General features: G+C 33.6%; 1 protein-coding gene across 1 annotated transcript in view; it reads right to left on the bottom strand.

Annotated features, from left to right (window-relative positions):
* The window catches only part of LOC117237067, a 273,567-nt gene that overhangs the window by 20,646 nt on the left and 225,981 nt on the right, over positions 1-26,940 (bottom strand). The window contains exon 2 of the mRNA XM_033500681.1: positions 26,257-26,399. Coding sequence (XP_033356572.1) covers positions 26,257-26,399 — 143 coding nt within the window. The remainder of the gene's footprint in view (positions 1-26,256; positions 26,400-26,940) is intronic.

The following is a 26,940-nucleotide window of genomic DNA, read 5'->3' as shown; positions in this document are numbered from 1 at the left end:
ATGCACAGACTATACGTGAGTCGTTAGTACAAAGTATAAATCGCAAAATAAAATCACGGATAAATACTCGTTAATGCTCGGTAGATACTCGTGATGATCGTCGGAGATACTGTAGATACTGTTAGATACTCGGTGTGTACTCTCTCGCTCGCGATCGCGTCCGTTTATTTATACTGGTGGCGGGGAAGTGGGAATATTTGAATTCGTCTTCATTCGACGGTTGTATGTAGTGGCGACATTGTTTTGCCGGGAGTCTATTTGTTTTTAGATTACTTGTAACCTAACGATCTTAATACTCCGAGGCAAAACAACAACATGATTTGAATTGTCCTCTGACTCATGTGTCGCTACACACTGATGGGCCGCTCGGTCCATTGAAGTTTCCAGACCCTTTTGATCTGTCGGCACTTAGGCTTTCTTGCAACATTGTTTATGGTTCACCCGATATTTCTTAGGCAATCTGTCCACGATACTACACAAATTACTTTAATTAATGTTTGTCCTAAGATCACTAAGACACTTAACTTTAACCTTTTCGAAGCAAAATGGAAGCTCCTGTTTCACTGGGTCTCTTTTCTAGCTCTACGAAAATAAAAGTTTTATACTTATGGAAAAAAGTATGAAATAAAAATTTCAATAAATAAAAAGTAGAAATTATTGAAAAATCGACAATAAGTTTTTCGGTAAATATTCACTTTTCATCACAAAATGTCAAATTAACATTTTATATTATTCGATGAATATAGTCAATGTTTGCTTCAAAATAAATAATACATACGATAGTTGTGCTTCTTTTCTACGTTACAGCTTTCTTCTAATATTTTTCTTTCCGCGTTTAAAACACGTTACGGTCATAATAACCGAAGACAATAAGGCTCGAAGAATTGAGTTATTTCCAAAACCCATCTGGTAAACAGAAAGTCCACTTTTCCAATGACCATGTCTAATAAATCTCGCCAAAAACTATCCCAATAGGACTGTACCCAGCACAAGGATATGTTGCAAAATAGATAGGAAGATAGAATACTGTACCGTATTCAAGAAAATTCAAGTAGAAAAAATCTTTACAAATGGATGAATCGAAAAATCCAATGCACTTCGAATTTCCCCGTGAGGATATTATTTACTGATGAGGCAACGCTTAATAAATAAATATGGAATAACAAATGTACGTAACGAACATTTCTGGGCACGTGAAAATCTACACGCGTTAAGAGCTGATTCATGCAGGAATGCTGGTGCACTACCACATTGTACCAACGCAGTGCAAGAGCACTTGATCAGCTGTTTTGGAAACAGATGGATCGGTTGAAGAGGACGACCTGCGTTTTAACCTGCTCGGTCCCCAAATTTAAATCCCCTCGACTTTTACTTCTGGGGACACATGAAAATACAATACGGCAAGATTTGAAGAGAAGAATCAGGCTCTGTTTACAAGAAAACGAATATTATATGTCAACTATTATGAGACTAGTGGTCTGATACGTCTTAGAAATGAATTTTTAGAAAAGTGTTTGGTTTGTTATAATTTTTCTGATGCTACTGAGATATACATATTGGTAAATAAGATTCAACTGTAAATAAAACTATCCATTTAAAAATCTATATTTTCATAAATTATTAAATTACATTATTATTAATCTACGTTTCTTCAAACTTGAGTTTATCACAATCTTTGCTAGTGTATTTGCATTATGTCATTATTAAAAGAAAAATCTTTGTTTTGAAAGGATAACATCCAATTTTTAGATTAAAGATAGTTTTTTCCGAGAAGCGAGAGGAAGATTTGAAATAGAACTGCGATACATTCGACGTGAAACAATGGTTTTTGGGTCGTCACACACACAGAAGTCAATGGCTGGAAACGTTTGAAATATACACGCGAATGCGTGAAAATGGAATAATCGAAGCCAGTTCGGGATATTCTTCGGTTTTAAATTATATCGAATCTGCTTTACTTGTTCCTGTGCTACTTTTTTTATTAGATCGATGAAACAATGAGTAGAAAACGAAAAGAAAGTGGTTTGAAATTTTAAAAAGAATATGATTCAACTATATCGTTTGTAATTTTACATCGAATTCATAGATTGCCTGTTTTAGTATATCTTTTTTACATTTCAATCTTGTTCTTGTTTTAACGAAGAAAGGCTCTTAATGGTTTAAAAAAAAAGCTTTAGCGTAAAATTGAATCAAAAGGTCGTCCACATTAACAATAATTGTTACAACTTTCGGTTTTAAGCTTATACAACAATTAGATGGTGCATCTGTAGTTCTTCGAATTTCAATCAAAATGTCTTTATTAATACGTTGCGCTTTGTTCTGACGTTTCGTGAACATTCAAATTCACTTCTTCACTCTGAAAAGCGCCGCGTATGTACCTACTGATAAAAACATGGTGGAGATCCGAGAAACCACAAATATTTTGTGGTCCCTGTAAACTTTGATCGAGTTCAAGTGACCCAAAGTACGCGGTAGAGTTAGGAAAGCAGTTAGATAGATCGACTTTCATCGTTGTCCGATAATTTTTCTGTTTTTTTCTTTTTTTATTACGAAAAATGCAGCTTGATTTTACTTTCTGTCCTATTTTTGGTGATAATTTGTGGTTAATATCGGAAATTGTATTTTACTTGTAAAATGTCAAAAGCAATTAAAAGATATTAAAACTTCCGTAGAAACTGGAAAACATTCAGGCGTGGATAAATTGTTGGCACATAATACTAATTTTGGAATGGCCTAACTCTAAAAAAGCATTTCGATAATTTTGATTGAGAAACCTTTAGTCAAAAAAATAGTTAGAAACGAATGAATTAATTCAAATTCTAGTAATCGTTTAAAATATTTCAAAGATTTAATTACGTATCTTTTATTTAATTGACTCGACATTTTTACTTTGATTTAATTTTAAATAAATGTAAAAGTACTAATAAGCAGAAAAAATTGTTCGAATCATAAAACTGATGTTTAATAATATAATAAATGTTTAATAAAAAATAAAATACTTAATAAAATATATAATTGTAAAATAAAATAATTAATAAATGTTCTTAAATATTTCAGTGGGTGTTAAAACTCTCAAATATTTCGGATTTTAATGAATAAATTATCAATCCATAAAATGTCATGCATTTCATCATTTATGATTTATACGTATGTGCACAGTACACATATGTATGAAACAATATAATGGAAATTATATAAAATCATTTTTTATGTTCCAAACCATAATTATAATTTCATGTTTCCATGTTAGAGAATGCTTTCTTTTATTAGAAAGATTGTACGTCTTTTCCAAATCATCGCCGTCAGTACTTGAAGTCGTAGCAATTAAAAATTAATTGCCTCTGAAAATTACTTGTTTCTACGGTAAATACAACTCGTAATGTAGAGGCTGTTTCCTATCTCGCCGTACAAGCCATTTTCTTCCGCATATATAAACTTGGCTATTGTTTGAACAAGTCGTTCCAGCTTAACAATATAGTACACGTTTCTAGATTATCGTATAAAACTCATTTCTCGCGAGAAACTAGGGAAAGTATCCAAAATTATGATAAACGAGTGCAGAATGTATGATAATACGTTTTTAATGTTGCAATTATAGGTATGTATAAATTGGAGTAATTATTATTATTGAAATTGATATATCTAAGGTTGAAATAGATTAGTTTTGTATTATTATCAAATGAATCCTTTATAATTAATCCTTTACAGCACGTACAACGTTCCCACATTTGTCATTGATTTATATTATAGTATAATATATCAATACTATTATAGAAAATAAAATTGTTTTCACTATTATTTCTATTTACATTTTTATTTACATACGTAGATATTAATTCTAAATATGTACATAATAACTCATTCTGAGTAATGATTGAAATTTCATGAAATAAAAGGTCAAAGAACTTTCAGAATCTTTGAAAAAATAAGTCAAAATTCACTGTCAATTACCATTGAGAAAATATGGAGAAGAAGCGAATTTCAGTTTAACTAAGATTTAATTTTTTGTAAAATTTTGTAGGGAATTTAGTTTTTTATATAGAACACAATTAAATTTTCGATTTTAATTTTTTATAAAATTTTTTTGTTTTAATTCAGTCACAATTTAATATACTCTATTTAGTTAATATAATAAACACAATTTTTTGTCCCCTAAGCTACATAGGTAATAAATCATTTATTATTCTGCTGTGTTATTGATTATTCAAAACGAACGGACATCGTATTAATTATTTAAAAACGAGATAATGCAATAACAGAAAATTAATCAACGTTTATTAAGTGAGAAGTCTTATAAAATTACTAAATTCAGAATGTTACAAGAAGGTTGAGTAAAAATCGGAGCATATGTCCCATTTAATTTGTCGTATTAATATTTGTCAAAATAAGAAAGAAAGCAACAAGACCTGAATAGAAATTTGTTTTATGACTAGAAGATTATAAAAATATGATTTTTACTTTAAGTTTTTGCATAATGCATATGTCTCACGTATCTGCGTTTAAGATCATACACGAAAACATATTGTATATCACGTACTTCTGTTACGCATTTATCTTATCAAACTAATTCAGTTTATGACAATTGCGTAAACTGTTAATAACAATAATATATAAAATGTTGTAGTATCGTAAATATAAAAATTAGTTTATTAATAATAATTGGATTAAACAGAAAACAATGGTTATTTAACATGAACTAATCGTAACAACGTATTATAATTAATTAACAACTCTCGTCAACACAGACTCAACTCTCTCTCTCAACAACGCTAACAACACTATCTCGACAACGCAATCCGCACTCTCTGGCTTCTCAACTCATACTGCCGTTAATTCGTTTATGTCCCTTAGCAACCCTTTGTCTTTTGTCTTAGCCTCGTATCTTTTGTTTAAGCCCCATCATACACATACTCGGCAACCGCTTGTTTGTAATTCGCACGACACCCCCCCCCCCTCCCAGGCCCCTCGTCCACGATACTACAATATTATATGTGAAAATGTGAAATATGTGAAATATAGGTAACATGAAATCGTACAGTTGCAATTTCGAGTGATTGGTTAAGCGTAAGATGTAATGGTTTGTGTCTCGAATAAGCAGAATTCGGTTTGATTAAGTTCATAATATCATTCCCTGTAGGAGAAGATAACTTTGCAATTGCAAATATGGACAAAGCGCTTATAATTTATTATCGCACAAACTATACATACCAAAGTAATCGGAAGAACATTGTTAATCTAAAATCTATCGCTCAATACCTTATCGCAACTATTCGATACACTAAACTTATATCAAACATATTGCTAACATACTTTGCATAGTTTTCGTGCAAATTTGCATATTCTATATGCATGCATGTCATATATTTCTTACACATTTACGATGCATAAACATCCGCCATCTACTCATGACAATGCTAACGAGATTTCAAAATAATTCTTATAACACGAATAATACATTCATAAAATATGTCTGTAAATATCTGAATATTCTTGTGTTGTGTAGTAAAATAGCCACGGACTCTGCCATTAAAATGCAATACAGCGAGCCTAATTTCTTCTTCGTTCCATGCAAAAGAAGAAAGAAATACGGCGAACGGAAACGAAAGAGGGCGGTTTAGACAGAGGCAAAAATTCCGTAGGTATTCGTCCTCTTTTCTTGTCGAGACGCGAAACTTTCCAGTTTGAAAGCCAGCAAGTCAATGTGTTTCCTGGCGAACACGTAAAAGTGCGACCATGTCGGCCGAGATTTCCAGCGAAACGAGATCACCAACATGACGTGGAAACTTTTTCCAAGTTTCATCTCGTGAACGTCGCGTCGATTTGTTATGCTTGCTCGTAGGAAAGATTGCTCAATTTCGAGAGGAATGTCGTATTGATCAAATTAGGACTGTGAAATGAAATTACAACCGGCCAAATAATGATTCATAGCATGTTCGATTTAACGTGATTTTTTGAATGAAAATTTATCGCTGTTATGGAAAATCGTATGCTTTCATTTTCTTCAGCTTTCAATGTTTATTTAATTTCGAATTTATGAAAATACGAAGGATATTCCCTAATCTTCCAATTTTCATAGAACGATACGCAAAATTTTGTTCATTTCTAGACACAAAATATGTGATAGATTTCAATACTTCATTTTGAAATATATGTAAAGTATATGCTCCTTTTATTTTTATCACGAGTTACACATTTTTCAATCATATTTTACAATTGCAGTGAACAGCAACAAAGTTCAACAATAAAAGAAAGCAATTGAAAAATAAACGAAACCAAAGATCCTGGTGTGTTATGAATTAATATACTGAAACAAATAGAAATTACAATGCAATAAACCCATACTAATTCGCGAATGTTATAAAATAAATAATAGGTGGTATTTGTAGGTTTCCACGGTAACTGAAAGAACTTTTATTCTTCTTTTGAATTTGAATTTCTTTCTTGTTGAATTTTTCTTATTTTTTTTTCATTTGGAAGTAGTTTACAATCAATTCTCATTAAGAATTATAAGTAAATTATTCTGGCGTGCTACTATAACGTGAATAATAAATGATTATCGTATGTTTGGTTCTAGTTGAATCTAATGTTTAAATCTAATGTCTTTTTAGGCTGCGGATCTAAACCGTCGTGTCAAGTAATTGAGTAACCAATGGGTTTTGGTGGTTGTTAATTCTTATGTTATATTTATTACTGAATTTGGATATTTCTTCTTTAACTGTAGGTATCTTAAGGTCGCGATGTATTGTTTCGTTGGTAACATAGCAAGGTGCATCTGTTTAGGGATCTTAGAGTTTTTGATTGGAATCGTTGGAGAATTTCTATGTTGGAATTACTCGCTGTTCCTCATAGTTGGATCCCATAGGTCCAAACAGGTTTTAATATGGCTTTATATAGCATTATTTTGCTCTGAGTGCTTAAGTTGGAGCGACGCCCAATGAGCCAGTAAAATTTTTTAAGTTTAACCTTGAGTTGCTTCGATTTGTCTATGATGTCCTTTTTCCATGTCAATCTCCTGTCCAGAGTCACGCCCACATATCTGACTGAATCCTTGTTAGAAATTGTGATATTATTAATGGTGACCTGAGGGCAGGTTTGTTTTCGCAGCGTTATCACAAAATATAAAATGAAATAGAAGTATAAAAATGTATTTCTTGCAGCCGAAATGTTGTTAATTGTGCGTAAAAATTTTGCAGAATACTTTTGAACTAGGTCCTTGTCTCAATATTTTGAATTAAATTAAAATATCAAAATTGGAAAATCAATGACAATGGTTCATTCAGAATAAGATATAAATAAAAATGTCGTAAAAAAATGTAACGATATTGTATCGATATGAATTCAATTACTATTTTAAATAACTACAATTTCAGTATCGAATTTGCCAAAATTTGTTCCGCTGGACAGTGGCCATTTATGTATATACACTCACCCCAATAAAGAAATAAATCAATCGAATTCGAAGATGGTATCTCACTGGGGTAGCTATCCACATGTTATATTATTATACCACTAAGCTATAATATTTTACCAAATGTCCTACTGGACAAATTGTAAAATTCAAATAAATAAATAAAAAAAAAAGAAAATTTATGTATATACTATGCGTGTTAAATATAAATACGTATATGATATTTTGAAACTTTATTGACAGTGAGACAGGATTATATTGGCGAAAATTTAAATCAATTTGAAAATGTGTATAATACACGCAGTAAATTAGTACACAGCCACGGAGAGCATTTTATACATATAATAAACGTTAAAAATGGCATCAGTGAATATTTAGAATTGTTGAGGTATAATAAATTAATTGTTTTTTCGCACACAACATCTATACATACATATTAAACTCTGAAGACCTCGATAACCTTCTTACACGCACGCTTGTTGTTAAACAGACTATTCTAGATACTTCTAACAGCTACCAACAGTCTTTTGTCTCAACTAAGACCTGGACGTCCTCTGACGCTTACACACACATTCACATGTACAGTGTAAATGTATCATCTACCTAACAAGAATAAAATGGATAATATAATGGATAATTGAGTGTTTAAATACTTTTCGATCTTTACGAAATATGTACCTGCACTAGATACCATTTTGCAGTTTCTACGTACATTTTTAGATTTGTTTCAGACTTTATCAGACGCGATCATGATATTTGGATTGTTAAATGTTTCGTGCCACACACGATATATTCATTAAAAGTTTCCATAAATGTTCGAATACTTTTTTGAACCAGCGTAAATTTATCAGATCGTGTCGTGTGTAGCTTTTTCCTAGATTCGTCAATTTTTAAAAACTAAACTCAAAATGTACGCTCAAGTCGTTTAACATTTGTTGAAACAATTTGCTGCACGTTCATCGCGCGGTTAATTGACAATACGGAACAATAACAAGATCGAGCAGCCGCCACACGGAATCAATGAACACGTACCAATTAACGTGATGCAGTTAATAGTTTCCCAGTCTCGATTGTCTCTCCTAATATTTATTCATTCCTTATCTCGTGCATCCTGACTACGTATTAATAATCTCGCACGAATATTCGTAGATACGCGTTCGCACGCGTGCTTCTATTGCTTTAAATAGCACGTGCCTCGAATATGATAACAGATAGACACAGGCCGGCCAGCATACGGAAATTTCGTTCCTTTCATGTTTCAAACATCTCCTATAGCTCCGTGTGTGTTCCATTCGACGAGTCAACAAAGTCAATTCGAACAATACTTTCGACAGAGACGTTTCTTCCGGACAAAGAAGCTTTCAAATAAAACAAAACGAACGCTTTAAAACGCTCTCTCTGTTTGTGTTATATGTACCTTGTAGAGTGTATCGAGACGTAACAAAATGCTTGTCGAGCTAAAATTCTCGCACATGAGACAGGTTGTTTTACCTTTTCAAATCTTCCGCGAGCTCGTGCCAGAGCTTAAGACTTTCTGGTTATGGCTCGATTATAAATTCCTCAAGCGATTCAATGGATTCAATGGATTTATTTATCATGTAGGCTATAGCGGGATAAGAGGTCCAGAATAAAAGCCGATTTTATCAAGCGACGCACCATTCGATAGTTTATCGAAAGCAAACGTTACAAACCTATTTTCACCACTTTGTCTAAATTTTGTTCAACTACAGTGCATCTTACCAACAAGTTTGAAAAAGGTTGGGAATAATAGTTATGCCAATATGTTGATATTGTAAATACAACAAAGTAAACGCTCTGAAACTTCAATACTAACTCCATATTTTTCAGCATCTTTTAGCGTTTTTCAATTTTTACACTTGGAATTTGTAACGAAAAAATCTAAAAAAAAATTTCTCTAGCCTAATTCACTTGTTTACAATGTCTTACGATTTTTTTAGAATTTCTGCGTACCATCAAATAGAAAAAATAGGAAAAAGACGGTAAATCCGAATTTGGCCTATAACGACACTTCCGGTTGGGATAAAGGGTTGAAAATTGGTTTATGATGCGTCGATGGTGCATCACATGGTACCATCGCTTCGAGGCCACTTTTGACCCCCCCCCCCCCCCCGTCCTGTTATACTCTTTGCATTAAAGTTGGCCGTTTTCTTTGCTTTTTCTCAAGCTTCTTCTGCTGATCTATATCAAACGAAATAGATGAAGAGTTTGCTCAACATTAAATGTAGCGAATCAGTTAAAACGACTAGTATCTGTAGATGTTTATGTGAAGAGGATGTTAACGTCAATCCATATCAGAGACCAGGCCGTTGTCACGGCCTGGCTCACTTTAAAATCGGAGATAAAGATGTGGCGGCACTCGGCGACAATGTATATCGCCGAAGTGCCTAATGAGCCATCAATATCCCAACGATCCTTCCGCCGAATATTCGAGGAGAAGGCGTGCGTGGCGGCGATCGCGGATGCCTAACAAACTCAAGGATAGTGGGGATATCGAGGGGTGACAAAAGACAAATAATTGCGTTAGAAGAAAAATAAAGCTTTTTTTTCTATTTTTTTTGTTGTTGTTCTCTTGTGTTATTTTACGTGACAAGGACGTGATACGAGTACGTGGTACGTGAGGTTTAATGACGAGATTGCTCGTTGTTGTAAACGACGAATATATTTAAAATAATAAATTAATATATAGCCGTATACGTGAGTCGTTAGGACGAAGTATAAATCGCAAAATAAATCGCGGAATAAATACTCGTAAATGCTCGTCGCGTAACTCGATAGACACTCGAAGATATTGTAGGTACTGTTAGATACTCGTGGTGCTCGCAGATACTCTCTAGATACTGTACGATACTCTACGATATTGTATCGCTCGCGATCGCGTCCGTTTATTTATACTGGTCGGGGGGAAATTCAAATTCGTCTTCATTCGACGGTTGCATGTAGCGGTGACATTGTTTTGCCCGGAGTCTATTTGTTCTTTTTTTTTTATATTTACGTGGAGGAAATCCGCACGGACGTCAGGCCGCTTCTGGGGAAAACCTCCACGATGACCGTCCCGGCTGCGATCGAGAGGCAGCCCAGTACCGGACTGCTTGGTGGCCCCGAGGCGCTGAGCCGCCAGCGTCCAAGTCCGAACCTCACCGGGAGGTGCGGCGGACCCAGCGCGCTTCGCCAACGCCACACGGAGTTCCCAAGCCATCACCCAGAGTCTATTTGTTCTTCTATTATTACTTGTAACCTAACGATCTTGGGCAAAACAAGACTCCGTGGCAAAACAACAACATGATTTGAATTGTCCTTTGACTCATGTGCCGCTACATATCTAATTGTTTATTTTTCTAATTATCATAATCGCACAAGTATTCTTGGTAATTACATATTAACGTTTACTTTCAGTGAGACAGGAATATGACTAATATTAGTCAATTGTTTTCGTTATATCGCTATAATACTAATTAACTATGTACATATTTAGATATTGTATATTTATTTTAGATATTATGTATTTATATACGTGTTTTAAAGTTTTAGTGTTGAAAAAGAACATTCTATCGCAGATCTTGGAAAAAATTAATTTCTTGTATTCTTTTCGAAAGGATATATTTCAAAAATATACGTACCAAATTGTATACTGAGATTAAAACTAAAATCAACGAAGCTTTAAGTGTTCGAAGAATATAACGGTTGTATGTTGAAACATAAAATTCCTTATTATAAGATTAAAATTTTTTTCTAAAAAATCTCCTATCGTTAGAAATTCGAGCAGCAAAGTAAATTCAATTTTTCCCTTAATCTAATCAGCGGTCCATTCGATATACCCATGACGTCTTAAGATTTACTTGACTGGTTGCAAATTTCGAACGTAATTCTAGGTGTTTCAATCATATCAAATTTATTATTTCATACATCAAACATACTCTTTTTCCTCTGCATTGTTTCATTTCTTGCAAAGCATCTTCTTACAAAAAAAAAAAATCGGTGATGAAACTTTATCTTCTGTAGTCAAAGTCTAATTAAGACTCTTTTTGGTTCAAAAGAAAAACAGTGCTCAAAACCATACTTTATGAAGAAAACATAAATGGACAGACCGCAGACCCCAGATGGAGATACAACATGGCCCTCCCCCCGGAAAGACACCAAAGACAAACAGAGAAAAAACACAAAAAAATACTGGTGGATACAGAACCCATAGCAAAATAAGAGAAAACATCAAACCAACAGAACACAACTCTGACACCGCATAACACAGGTGTAAAATTGTAAATATTGTAAACACTTGTAAATAAACCTATTTGACACCCCCCCGCCCCATCCCTCTCACCCCCCCATCCCTCCCCCCCGCCCCATCCCTCTCACCCCCCCCATTCCTCTCACCACCCCCCCAAGTCACACAGCACACTAAAAGCAAGCTACCGAAGCGTCCTGTTTTGCAACCAAGTTTTCAGGACAGAAGAAACAAAGACAAAATCACACGGAAGCTCCGCTCCCCCAGCGGCGTAAACCTAATAATCATATTAAACACGAAAAATGTAAAGCGCCGACACATATCATAGCATGGCTACGTCGTACCGTCGCGTATCGGTACTTTTGCCAAAAACACCACTACAAAAATTCACCGTTTATTGTGAACAATAAAAGGTATTTAAAAAATTTGTATCTTGGGCTTAATAAACATAAAAAAAAAACTCTTTTTGGCTCCTGTTTTACTTCAGATTAGCAAAATGATCAAAATTATGAGAACCATGAGATTCTCTATCGAAACAAGTATTCTTGAAAGTTTATACTATCGCCAACTTTGATTACTCCTTCTTGGGGTTCTTATAACCCTTAATTATAAATAAATATATATGCAAAATAATGATAGAAAAAGTTATATAGTCTTTTTGTTATAACGTTCTAAAACATCACAAAAGAAAAGAGTTGAAAAGATTAAGAAATTCGCTTTCTATGGTAGATTACTTAAATAGTTTATAAATAAATAGATCTACTTAAATAGTTTATTAGAAGAATTTAGAATCAAAAATTCCACGATTCATGATAAATCTTTCCACGTTGATAAATTTTCTGTTGAAAAAATTAGGAAAAAGGATTGAGATACCACAGAGGTAAAAAAATTCTCATTTTGCAATAAAATATCCACTTGAATAGTTTGCTAGGAACGTTCAACGTTCAGTTATAAATAAAACAGCTTTCCGTGCTAAAAGCTTTGGTATGAAACCGCAGTATATCCGTCATTTACAAAACATTAGCTTTTACAGAAATCAGAAAAATTCAGAATTGTAAGAGTATTAGTTTCAGTTTATTTAATTTAAAAGAACATTATTTTTCAAACTGTTTCGAATATACTGTAGAGTTATAAAGAGCTTTGAAAAATAGCTAAGAGGTCTTTGTAGAGTATAAAAATTCCGGTTGAGCCGCGTATAAGATATCTTTATATTCAGTAACCCTTTCGATTAAGAAAAACAATTTTCTCTCTCTCTCTCTCTATCTCGATAGTGTCTTTATTATTATTTTTAAGAATATTCATCTCATCGAGCTAATTCGACGTATAGTAACGTAGATTTATTCACGAAATTTACGTTTAGATTTATATTTATTCATGAAATCTACGCTTCAGAATGAAACATTGAGCTTGTTCGTTTGTATTCCAACAGGGCTATTGAGAATTTCTGCCTGGAGTATGATAAATGCAAGCTTTGAGATAAATGGTAGTTATGGAAAGTTGATTGAAAATTATGATACAGGTATCAGTTTGAGGACACATGTGGGATATTTGTTGTTGCATGTGGAAAAGAAATAGGTAGATAGATGCTTGAGATTGAATGAGAATTGAAGGAGATTGAGTGAAATTTGAAAAAAGTTGTTGAATGTTGTTATATTCAGAGTAGAGTACTTATAGATTTGGATTTAAAGTTCCTTTGTTGGAATGTTGTAAAGTCTTACTTTTATATCGGTATGGAAAGATTGTTAGAGTTTTCAAGAATTTATAGAATATAGTTTCTATGTATGTACTTGTTATATTATGAAGTTTGATAAGATCTAGAATGTAGAACTAATTATTGTAATATCGGAATATATTAAAGGTGTAATTTTGTCCGATTAATTATAATTTATTAATAATGGATTGAAAATACAGATATTAGTTAGACAGAGAAACGATGTTTGATTAACAGGAAAACTAAATGCAACGCTCGTATTTACATCAAATAACTTGACAACTATTTGGTAACTCTCTCTCTCTCTCTCACTAGCAACTCTAACACTCGACATCACTCGCAACTCAATTCTAACGACTCTATGCTTCGACGTCTCGATCAACTCTGACCCTCGCCAATGCATTCCTGCTCGGTCGTGCTCGCTCTTGCTCTCATCCTCTCTCTCTCACACACACACACACACTTTTCGGCTCACATACTCTGGCCTCTCGATCGCCACTCCTTGAAATATGAAACCGTACTTTTGTTCTGACGCTGCTTATCTTTTCTCGCGTCACTGTTACTAGGCGCTCTTGGACGTAAACAAACCACAAAAAGACGACGTACACGGTGTTTTCTAATTTCAGCCGATCTCCAATCAAAGCTATTCTACGATATTACATTATTCTATCGATTTAGAGGTAGACGGTTGGAATATTTTACTTTGAACAGTTTGAACATTAATAATGTATATATATATATATGTAATCTAGAACTCGATAAAATTTTATATAGATATTGAAATAATGCTTAAGTTTATATGATACGAGTTAAGCGAAAACATTTCCATTTCCGGGATCCTTTTTTAAAATAATTAATTATAAGAATTGAAAGAAGGTTTATTTGTAAATACTTAAGAAAATAAATATTACTCTGATAAGAGTAAAGATATAAAAAAGATATGTAATTTAAGAGTAAACGTATATACATTTTTTTATAAAAATCAAGTACGTTTTACAATGATAGAATAAATGAGCGACTTAATAAATTTGTAAAAAATGATAGAAAATAAAACATGTTTGAAAATGATATTGTGGTTTTGTATCATAATAGTATAATACTACAGTAAATTCTTTGTTATTACATACTTTTATATTTTGTATGTAGAGTATACAAATTTCTCTTTTGTAAATTTATTCCTATTATGCAAAAGATTTGTGGGATTAAAAACTATAAAAATACCATAATTAAATTTCGCTCCCAAAATTATTGTTCTATGCGTTGTTCTCCAGTGTCCTATTGTATAATAACAAACATAATGCTCCCGATTTCGGTGTCAGAAATCTACTCACGAAACTAGCAATACGTTACTTGGTTCAACGTTTCTAGCAAAACGATGATATGATGTACTAGTATACAGGCATCAGAGTATTCCATTCAAACCTTCTCACTCTCTTCTGCATTTACAAATATGGGTAAAGCATCATATATAGCGAAAAGTTCATAAATTTTTTACAAAAATGTGGCATATTCAAACAGATAGACAGAATCTTAGCCCCCGCTTCAATCGACTAGAAGAGCCCTGTGAGCTTATGTCTGAAGAATTATCAATGCTGATGGTCCTCATATATTCATAGTTTACGAGACATTCAGAAAAATATAACAATACTAATACATTGGATTCTGCTTACACATCATATATGTTACTGTGTCCATAGACACAACCGATGGGATAGTCGCTTCGCTCGTATCCAACCGCCTCACGATTGCTGAAGAGCAAAGAATGACTTAAACCTAATCTAATACCTTCTATGAACTATGTATAACGGCCACCCGACGCACACGTGCAATGTAACATCGCTGTGATACCGCAGCTACAACAACTGTGCGATCGTACGCTGTCGCCGCTATTTATGAGTATTTAATGTGGTGATAGCGGCGAAGAAGTTAGTACATATTGTGAAGAAGCAAAATGAACATACATGAAAAAGCGGATAGCTTTTGCATATTTACGTGAAATGTAGATTATTCCTGCGACTATTTTCTGCGGGATATCACTGCGATTATGTCTTTCTTCGATAAAAGTCGCTCGTTTACATCCGGTCTTAGTATACAAATATTATACTTCGTGAAATCGCAGAAAATATTGAGTTCATTCGTTTGTCAGTGCCCGTCTTGTAAAAAGTGCATTTACCACAATATTTATAAATTTTAAACAGGATGAAAATAAATTTTTTATTTATTGAAATTAAGCGTCGAGATCAAAAATAACGATAGTGGCATGTGACTTATCGTACCACCGATCGAAATGCTACTTGTCATTTTATGGTAAATTAACACATTTTAATGCGCTGTTTATTCATGTTAATATCATGTATACATATTACATATTAACACGTTTATTGACATTGTTAGAACGCAGAAAAACAGGAAACTTAATATTAAATAATTAAATTAATGACAACATAAGTACACACAGAAAACGAAAATCTAAAGTAGTATTAATATAAAGCCAATAATTATAATAACAATTTTTTAATAGCAAAGTGATAATAATCAGTTGATATTGATATAAACGGTGAAATTATAAATGGCAGGAAGAAAATATTATTTTTATTTTATTTATTATTGCTTAGTCCGTGCCTTTCTTTACATCTTTTATGTCTATTTCTCTTCTTACATGTCTACCTCTCCTCTTTTCCACTCTATTCTATTGTACTTTCTTAATTTCTCTTCTCTATTATTGTTCTCAATTCTGTTAAACTTTCTCCAGTCTCATTTAGCGTTTTTTCTATGTCCTTTGGTCCTCCCGTTATTTCACATTCTTCCATTACATGTCTCAGGTCTTCTTCTTTCCTTCTGCATAGTCTGCGTCTTTTTTCTCCCTCTTCTTTCCAGTATTCCCTCGCTTTGATCTCGTTTCCGCATCTGAATCTGGCCAATATTCTTCCGTCCTTCCACTTCATCCTCCCTTCTAAGTACATTGGTCATTTTTCTTTGGCTATATTTCTGTAGTGTACATTATATTTGGATTCCCTTATCCTTGTCCCCCTCTCTTCTGCTTCTCTCTTTCTTCTTTCTTCTATAGTTTAGTCTGCTATCATCCTTTTTTGCTCCTCTCCTGTTTCTACCTGCGTCCCTCGCTTTCTCACCTCTTCTAATCCCTTCTTTCTCTTTCTTGCTCTTTTCCCTTCATGGCCATTTCCCCAGTTTCTCTCTCTTTCCTTTATACACTCCTTTACTTATTCCTTTTTTGCTTCTAGGGCTTTCTCTTCGTACCTCGTTGGTATTTTTAATGCTCTTTCTTTTATTTCTATTAACTTGCATTCTTCTATCAATATATAATTTGGTGTTGTCATATCTAAGCCTAATATCCATTTCGCATATCTTCTTTCAGAAAGAAAATAAATGTTATATATTAGATTGTCCGAAAAGTATCTTTTATTTTATGAGGAAATAATAGACGCAATGTTTTTTGTTTTATATTATTTTATCGAATTACGTACGATCCATTTTATTCTGTTGAGATAAACACCGCGACATTTCACAGACTTGGTTACACGTTTGTATGAAGCTGCATTGTTGCAAAAAACGTTTGCGGAAGAAAGACACTTTCCGGACAACCTAATACATGTTGCATTGTTAAATATGTACCATATTAAAAATCATATAAATCTGTGTTTGAATCTGTTGTACTGTTACGTAAATTGTGTGGAATGGAATTTTCTCTCGTAACAGGTGATGATGTATTATTACGATCAAAGTACGTTTATTGAGAAATGTACTGCGAGTGAGATATCGATCCTGACACTGAGTGTTGTAAATGATGAGCGCATGATGAGAAGGACTGTGTATGATATTTTTTATTAATTTTAACATCTCCCTTTTAAATTTCAATTTCTGGTCTAAATTAAACAGTCTGACAGTGGATAATAAGAAATGAAAAAAAATGTATTTTCACCTATTGTAGTAGATTGCGTAGGTGTATTTATGAAATTCAATAACGAATCTTCTATTGTTTCTCTACGGTGACGTTTCCTGGCTAGTTCAGTGGTGACTGAAATGTTTCGAGTATTTGAAATATGTGTGCCCTGTGTGTTTGAATTGTTGTTGTGTCTTGTTATATGTAGCATCGTATTGCATACTATTTTCTGAATTTATTGTATTTTTTCTTCTTAATAAAAATGACAATTATTCCACATATGTATATTTTGTATATTATACATATATTGGCTGCCTATCCAAATCTCAACTTTCTACGAATGCTTCTCATGAATATATCTTTAATATTTCCCCATTTATTAACCAAATTTTTTAAATGTTTATTTTCTTACAAATACTGAAGTAACGTATATAACTTAATAGATCTATGTTACAGTTATAGAATTGGACATACTACAGTTGCAAGAAAAGTTTGCAAGGCTATTTGGGTCTACTTTAAAAAAAGAATGTTTTCCTGTATTTTCCAAAGAAAAATAGTTGGAAATATCTGTAATAATATAAAATAATATAGGAAATAATATATGAGGGTTTCTAAAATGTTTCCAATTTCCCAAACTGTGTAGGGGTCATAGATCACAAGCACGTGAGAATAATAAAACCAGAAACGTCCACTACATTGCATTACAATTATAAAAAATATTTTTCTGTAGTACCGTTCGGAATAATGGATTATATTGTCAATTATATATAATTAATATAATTTTATGAAATTATTATATAAATCAAAATTAATATTATAATAATAAATATAATTAAATTATATATAATCCCTCAAATTACAAAATCAACTACATAGATATAAAAGCTGCCAGAAAAGAATCTGACAGTCACATTTTTGAAAGAATTAAACCTTGTAAAAAAAATTACAAATGCTTTGAATATTCCCAAAAATTAGCCACGTAATGGAAAGGAGTACAGCGAAAATACATTAACATAGAGAAAGTATTTTTAATTACCGACTAACTCGAGCCTGTTGTTTTGTTGGAATTATGCATTTTATCGAATAAATGGAAAGTTTTCCGTAAGCCGCTGAATATAAAATTACCTTTTGCTGTAGATGTTATAAAGTGTTGTTGCATTCTGCATAATGCGAAGTACGAAGTAGAGATGGCTATCAGTAAGAAAATTTAATTATGAAGGGATTGCATAATAAAACTTGTACTGAGAATCGAGACAAGGAGATTTAACCATAAAACAAATAAGAAACAACCTTGCGGACTATTTTGTTAGTGATAATGCCCTGACAGGACGAACACATTCAGCGTAATGTTGACGAAAAATTACATCAACATAATGATAGTTATTTTGTATAAAACAAATAAAATATACATATGTTTGGATTCGTATCTATCGTAGAGAATTGTGTTTTTTATAAAAATGTTAAGATATTGAAAAATGCTGATAAATATTAAAATGATTGTCAATTTTAACATTTTCTTACAACATATATTTTTTAAGAAGAAAAAAGGCTTACAGGCGCAAATTTTCTCCGAAATTCGAATATAAGTTTCTTCATACTTGTAACCGAGTCAAATTTGGAATGTTGGGTTGTCATAGTATAACAATTCGATAAACAATTTCTTCGATAAGCAATTCCGTGTTGAAAGAATCCGTTCCGCTTCTTTTTGCCATAACACGCCAGTACGATCGTTTTGCAATTTGGCAAAGGGCGTACGATCATTGCGATATCGGTTGTTCAATTGCAGTGTCACAGACGTCGCAGTATGTGAACCGCATGCTCGTGTGTATTGCACGATTGAAAACATACGCACACGTATACCTGTCGAATCGTATGTAACGTCAATTCACATCAGAGACCAGGCCACACACCATGGGCAGGATGGCACCCAGATGTCTGCTTTGGCGCGTACCTTTAATAGTCTTAAGGACCCACACCAGGGATCTTGGAATTTTCATAGTTGAGGTCCTTCGGACCAAGCGAGTATCTCTTGTCTTAAGTTTCCTTTTACGTTTATTGTTTACTACGTGTTAACACGGAAAGTTGGTTTTCCTCACGTCTGGTATGTTCCGTTAGCAACTTTCTCACGAGGGCGGCTAAAACCCTTCCTGGTCCACCAACCGTCTTATTATCCAATCGGAGACGGTGTCTATTGCCCTCACTTCCCTAACCAAAATTGTCATCAACAAATCCGATGGTCCCGTATCCTTAGACACACCCACCCCTAACTTTCCTCAAACACAGTATCGTCGGTAAAACTTCACTTATTCCGTATCCTTAGAATAGTCAACATATCTTTACCGGACTCTACCCTTATAACAGTTGCGTACTTAACGTATCATTGTAACTAAGCCTTACATGACGTGGTTGGAGTGAATTGTGATTTATGTTAATTCAGTGTGTATTACATTGTGATTGCTGAATTCGTAATAAAGTTTAATTAAAATAAAATTAATAGTTGTGTTACGGCTCAGCTATTTTATTTCATCAACCAACCCTTATTACTGAAAATTCTCAACGCGAGAATTGATTGTAAATTTTAATAAACATAAAAAAGAAACCAACCCTTAAGTTTACGTGACACCCGTGTGCATCGGCCGTAAATAGACCGTCGAACAGCGAGCGAAGCGACTATCGCGACGACAGTGATTGTGTACACAGTTCCACATATACTCGTATGCATAAGTAGAGTAAAAGTAGTAATATATTTTTCTTAATAACTTGAAAATTATGAGTTTGCTGCACTTCGGACCACCACCGTTACAATTCCTGAGACAGAGATTTTCGAACAAGGTGTCATACGCTTTAATATTCGTCATGGCAACAACTAAAGTAATGTGAAATTTTATTCGCCCCCCTAAGGAATATAAAGGACTTTTACTCTCACATGTATGTGGGATAGTGTGACGTCAGGGAAGGACGTGGCATGAGGGGTAATTGTTTATTAGCGTTGTCGAGATATGTTAATGTTGTCAAGGAGTGCTGTGAGCGTTACCAAGGTATGTTAAGGGAAAAATGAGCATGGAAAATGTTGTCAGAGTTGAATTTATCGTGGTCGTGTGAAGTTCCTTGTGTCGTTGTGTCGTAGAATTAGTGAGAAACGAATACGCGAAACGCGGTTTTTATATTCGATTTCGTGTGAGTGCAACGATATTGTATTTATCATACTGTTTTCTATAAACTTATAATATAACATTCCTACATGTATAACTCAGGCAGCTCGAAAATGTAAAAAATTGTGAAATTTTCCGTACGAGTAAGCCATCCGTAATATTTTTCGTTGCTGCCATAATTCGATTTTAAGGGGTGGAATCGCTTCTTGAAGAAAAATTCAGAATTTTCTATCTGAAGCGAAATATTTCAAAAACGGTGAAAGATATCTACAAAAAAAAAAAAAAAATGTAAACGAAAGTTGCATCGTTTTATCGTATTTACGTAACTATGTAAACAAATTTTCGAAAAATTCATGATTTTCGAGTTACCTTGCCCAAACCACCCCTTAAAAAAATATTGTTTACTATACATACTGAAATACCGCTGAATACCTTCGTTTCATATCTGTAAATGATTTATATGTTAATATTTCTTCTTTAAATAAATAAAACCATTAATTATAATAAATAAAATCAATTTTAATCAATTTTGACACTTGTCTTTAATAAACTGATTTCATAACGCAATATTTAAATAATTCACATTATTTACATAGTTTACACGAAGATTATCAACATCAAATCTAATTATAACGGTATAACAGTTTTTACTAATAAAGTTGACATTTAAACGTTGAATTCCCTCTTTGCATAACGGAGAATTGTATTATAAATAATAAACGATAAAAGCAGCGAAAATCGCGATTTGTAATTGGTACCATAACGACATTCCTCATAGAAACGCTTGAAACAAAGATACAAATCGCATAAATAATCTTTCACTACAAAAATAACAAATCTGCAAAATTTTGGAACTCGCTGCTATATGTTTTTAAATATCCGCTTTTAAACCAAGCTTATTGACAGATGTTTGACAAGACATCCTCTACTTGTACGCAAGATTTCAGAATCTTTTGATTTTTCATCAAATTGCTACATTTTTATCGCAGCATGTCATCTTCTCTCAGCCTTTCTCATTTAAAAACTGGTTCATTCATAACTCATAAAATCTCAGTAATTTACAATTTCGTAAGATTTCAATTTGTTTAAAATTTGTAGGTATCTGTATGAAGTAAATTCATCCTTTGAATCCTATTTCCGGCCCACAAAAATTATTACATTTTTTTTCTAGAACAAAATATTTCGTGAACTGCTTATTGAGAAAATCAAGATAGTCAAAATATAATGCCCAACAAATCAACCATTAACCTTTAATACGTTCGTCGCCACGTCGCACATATTCGTGCGTCGGGGTATACCCCGACGGAAGTATTTCCGTGGGGCTGTGATATCAATTACTTCTCAACCCTATCAGAGATAAGATCTTGACCCCTGACTTTCGGACACCACGGGGGTGTCCTGTGACGCATCTTAGTCCCCATCAGAGAAAAGACATCGACCCCCGACTTTCGGACTTCTTTGGAACCCACACCGAACCCCTCAACATCCCCAAGCCAGGGTGTATGGTATATAAGCTGAGACTTCACCCAGCTCGGGCAGTTCTTGTTCTTGTTCTAGTTGCTGTTCTTGTACAACACCCCTTTTTTGGTTCGGCGTTATTCTATTATTGTAAGTGCCAAGATTATAATAAAGTTCGATAAAAGAAAATTAATAGTTGGGTTACGACTCAGCTTTCTTTTCTCTCACAACCCAAGTATCAATTTTACGTGACAGGGGCCCCGTCACTAACGTATGGTGACGCTCTTCTCGTTCGAGTTAAGACGTTCGTCGCCCAGCGTGTTTCGGCTGTTTCCTGCGGGGCCCAAATCCGATCGTGGCTTCCTCGATATTTGAACTCGATGAAATTCTATTTATAATTTTTTTTTTTTAAATTTACTACTTCGTCATCACTACTCTCCTCACTTTCAAATATATTTTCATACTGTTTACTGAACATTTTGGGGATGAAAAAATCACTGATGTACGTCTCACAAGTATGCTTCTCGACTAAATCAAAGATCTGAGATATCTGCCACGAGATCCTCTAGCTACTATTAAAACTATTTCTTAGTTTTATTGCTCAAGTGCAGCTATAGTAAAAGTCTGGACTAGGGTATTGGGGTTTTCCCAACATTCCAAAAGGGAAGCCTCGATGTCCTTTCATCTCCAATACATATTTATAAAACTCGTACATGTATGCTCGGAAAGATCATGCCAGTTAGACTGGCATTCCGCACGCAGAGGATCAAAAATATCGGAAAATACTCGATATTGTAATTCCAATACGCTTAAAATGTAATTCCAGTACACAATGTGTTAACGTTTCAGAATCGATGCGTACTTTGTATCGATATCACGTAACAGTGTTGAAAGCTGCGGCCACAAATTGAACCTATACAGGGTGTCTCACAAACGAGATCACTTAAATATCTGCCTTATTTACAATTGTACGAAAAAACACTTCTCGAGGCAACTATTGTATTTTAAGCGGACCATGCAACGATGGGAAGAATTTTTTTCTCAAGGTTATTTTTCACGACATTTCAGGGGGTGATTTTTAAATGTAACCCTATATTTTTGTCCATAGATCGATGTTTATTTTCATTCTTTACATAAAAGTATCAAGGTACTTGTATCTGAAAATGGTTAATTTAAAAGAAATTTTTACCTTAATTTTGTGAAACTCGTAAAATGGTGCAGAGCGATACGGTTTGTTTTCCCTGTCTTTCCTACGCTACATTCGATGAAATTAAAATCGGAATATCTTTTAACAAGCATTTCGCATGTAATTACCTCGATACTTCGACGCAGAGAACAAAAACAATCATATCTACTGGTATAAACAATTATATGGAGCTCTATTTAACAAAAACACCGATAACTTGAAACGACTAGAAATCTCCTAAAAAAGAAAAACGAAAAATTTCTTTCCAGCATTACACACACCCATTGAAATAGTATTTTCATGCAATCGTAAATAAGATCTAACTGAGACACCCTGTATAGCTCCAAAACTTTCTATCCAATCCCTTCAACGTCTAACCACCAAGACGTTGGCAATGAACTTTATAATCGTTTCGTTGCACGTATTTCATTTCAACCGTGGGATTGTCGTCGGAACCTCGTTCGGATCGTCTTTCGTTCGTTATTGACGTTCTATCTCATCCGTGTGTTCGCTTGTTCGGCGTTACGCCGATATCATTATTGGAACGTGACACGCCTGTTCCTCTCGACACGGTGACGCACAGTTTACGGAAAGTTCTGTAAGGTAGCAAGATCGTAATGCAATAATCCAGTCGATAAAATGACGGAACTTGTTTGGAATCTGTGATACTATGCGACACTTGATCGAACCAACGATTATTGAGTTTTTACACCTTGAAGCTTGTTTTAATGTGATTTGCTTTTAGCGCTAGAACTACTAGCATGGTTAAAATTATCAATCCGCAATTTTTCTTACATTTTATGACCATAGAATAAATGATATAGTTCATACAAATGCACAAATTATTAACAAAGATACGTCCTCGAACCGATGGAATTATTAGAATCGTCGAAATTACTAGTTTTTAATTGTTCATATAGTTTATATAAAAATGAAATATACAGGGTGGTTGGCAACTGGTGGTACAAGCGGAAAGGGAGTGACTCTACGCGAAAAAAGACGTCGAAAATATAGAATAAAAATTTTTTGTTTGAGACTTTGTTTTCGGGAAAATCGACTTTGAATTTTCGCTCGGTACGCGTGCACTTTATCGCGTCTCGTTATAACGGATCTCACTGTAGATCGTTGTCTCGATGGAAAAATGAAAAAAAAAAAATGTTTATTCTATATTTTTGACTTCTTTTTTCGCGTAGAATCACCCCTTTTCCGCTTGTACCACCAGTTACCAACCACCCTGTACATGTCAGGAAACGCAACTTTTGATGCTAGAATTACTCGAATGATTAAAATTACCAATTTATAATTCCTTTATAAAAGTTTAAGGAATATACAATGAGTAGCAGCAAGTTATATAGTTTATATATGTCGGAGATGAAAGGAAAATCGGAGCCTTCCCTTTGCAATTTTGGAAGAGTTATCTAATGCTTTAGCCTAGATTTTATCATAGCTGTAATTAAGCAATTGTCGTCATTCGATCTGATTGTAATTGTTCGAGACTTGTGATAGCGAAATTCGGCTCGAGGTGACAACTGGTCGCCGAACGTAGCCACGGTCACGGGATAAACGTTTTGCCTGACGAAGGTGTGGAGCGGGTGTATGGTTCTCCCTAGAAATGTGGTTATGGCGGCATACGGCCTCAAGAACGGGCCTGGCCACATGTGATTGTACTTTGGAGGTGTCGATATAATGGGACACACGTTGTATTAATAATCAAACTCCATACAGAAACTGCCTAGCAACGGCGTTTGGATCTTTCTCGATGCTTCCAACGAGTATATGACAAACAAATGCAATCGTACAGCGAGAAAGATTTCCATCAGATCATTATTCGTGCGATCGCCTTGGAAAGTGATACATCGAGCAATTTACCGAGTGTCTCAGCAATCGTATTTTTGTGTTTAAAATTATTCTACGCATAGTAAAGAGTTATCCCGTTGACCGTGGATTCGTTTGAACCCTGGAACATTGTTAATAGCGTTAATTAAATTCATTATTCGTTAATTTTATTATTCGTAAAGCATATTATTCGTTACTCTTATTATTCGTTAAACTCATTATTCGTAAAACATATTATTTGTTAATCTTATTATTCATTAAACTCAATATTCATTATACTTTGTAAAATCTTGTATATACACGTAAATATAATCTCTATTTTGTAAAACGATGGCTAATTCAAACGAAGAATCGTTACGCGCCCTAAATTCTAATGTTAACCCGACATATAAATATAGAAAACCAATTTAGTAAATTAGATTCTACTACTATCGACTATTATATCGACTACTATTAATAATTAAAGAAATGATCATTTTTGTTACAGATTAAAATATATTAATTCTATTGCGTGTTATCAAAATTTTTTCTTGCTTCAACTGTGCAATTTCCCATTTCTGTTGAATATTTACGTAGCTTTTTCTAAAATTTGATTCAATATAAAATATCAATAGAATGAACATAAATTTTTCATAAAATTCCATGTCTGGCAAATATCATTCTTTCAATATTATCTGACAATATTTAATCATATCATCCGTAACTAAAAATTGCTGTTTCAAGAATAATTTCTCTCAACAGCTTAGCTTAAGTAATACTATTTTCAGTACCCCTGAATACACAATATTTGATAAAATTAGTCAAGATTCCAGTTTCTATATTAAAATCAAAATCAAAAATATTGGGAGATAGAAATACCTATGTTAAAGTAAAAAATATTAAATTATTAAAGCTTGTATATAAAAATAACCCAATATTATTGGAATAATAATTAAATTATCACGCAAATAGGTTACATTCATAAATAAAGGTTTCATGTCGTGCAATTGTAATTGGCTTAAACATGGCTAGACGATATTGCGACAGATCCAACGAATATTCTATATCCGGTGCATTTTTCAAAGCCCTTTATCGAACGATATGTGTAAACATTTCAGTTGACAGCAGGATCGAACCTCTGCTGGATTTCATATGTATAAATCCTGCTGGACGCAAACATTATCAATTTTATTCTTTTTTACTTTTTTATCCTTTATTCTTCAAAGTATCAAGATATTGTATTTTACATGGAAATGAAAATAAGAATCGTTTGGCATCGTTTCATCGACAGTCCGGATATCTCGAGATCAGAAAAGTCAATTTGCTGAAGTACAAAAAGCGAAAGGAAGAGAAATTGATCGTAAATAGATTTGTTTACGTACCGTCTGGCCATGAGAATATGTATTGTCATCGACGATGCATTTTTTCGGGAACGATTCTTCCGTCGTTAATTCATTTCCGGCGTCCTCTTGAACGTCAATGTCTACCTGTCCAAGGAGAACCTGCCCGGTCGTTCTTGCTGGAACTAAAAAGTTGGAATCAATGTTAGAGAACGAAGTCGGCAGACGAAGTGGCAACTGAAATTGAATGAAACCAATCTTTTGATCAGCTTTTTGACCAATCAAAATCAATGGATAAAGGCAAACTTTTTATCCTTTGATCATATCGTAGGAATAATTTTAGAAGTAGGAATGTCGAGGAGTTTTTTACTTTTATGGGATGATGAATGATGGATTGTCTAGAATTTTCAGAAGTAGGAGAATTTCGCGAAGTGGGAATTCTCTGAACGGAGAAATGGCAGGAAAGAGATAATTCAAGTATTCGTTAGAAAAATAAAGTTATTGGAAAACGTAGGAAAGATTTAACTCTATTGCCTTCTTTCGCTCATTTCTTACCCAATTGTACCTTTTTAGCGTTAAAAATATTTCGAGTTTGAGCTAAATATGAAATGAAAATTTGTTGAAAATTTGTTGAAAATTTGAGATGCGTGATATGTTTTGTAAATTTGATGTTGAACATTTCCTTAAAGTATTGCGAATCATTTTTATCTGCCAAGAGAATGAGAA

This window comes from Bombus vosnesenskii, unplaced genomic scaffold (genome assembly GCF_011952255.1).
Source record: "Bombus vosnesenskii isolate JDL3184/JDL3185 unplaced genomic scaffold, Bvos_JDL3184-5_v1.1 scf7180000013355, whole genome shotgun sequence".
Lineage (NCBI taxonomy): Eukaryota > Metazoa > Arthropoda > Insecta > Hymenoptera > Apidae > Bombus > Bombus vosnesenskii.
Note: the sequence above shows the minus strand (reverse complement) of the source record. Positions and strands in the feature narration are given on the sequence as shown.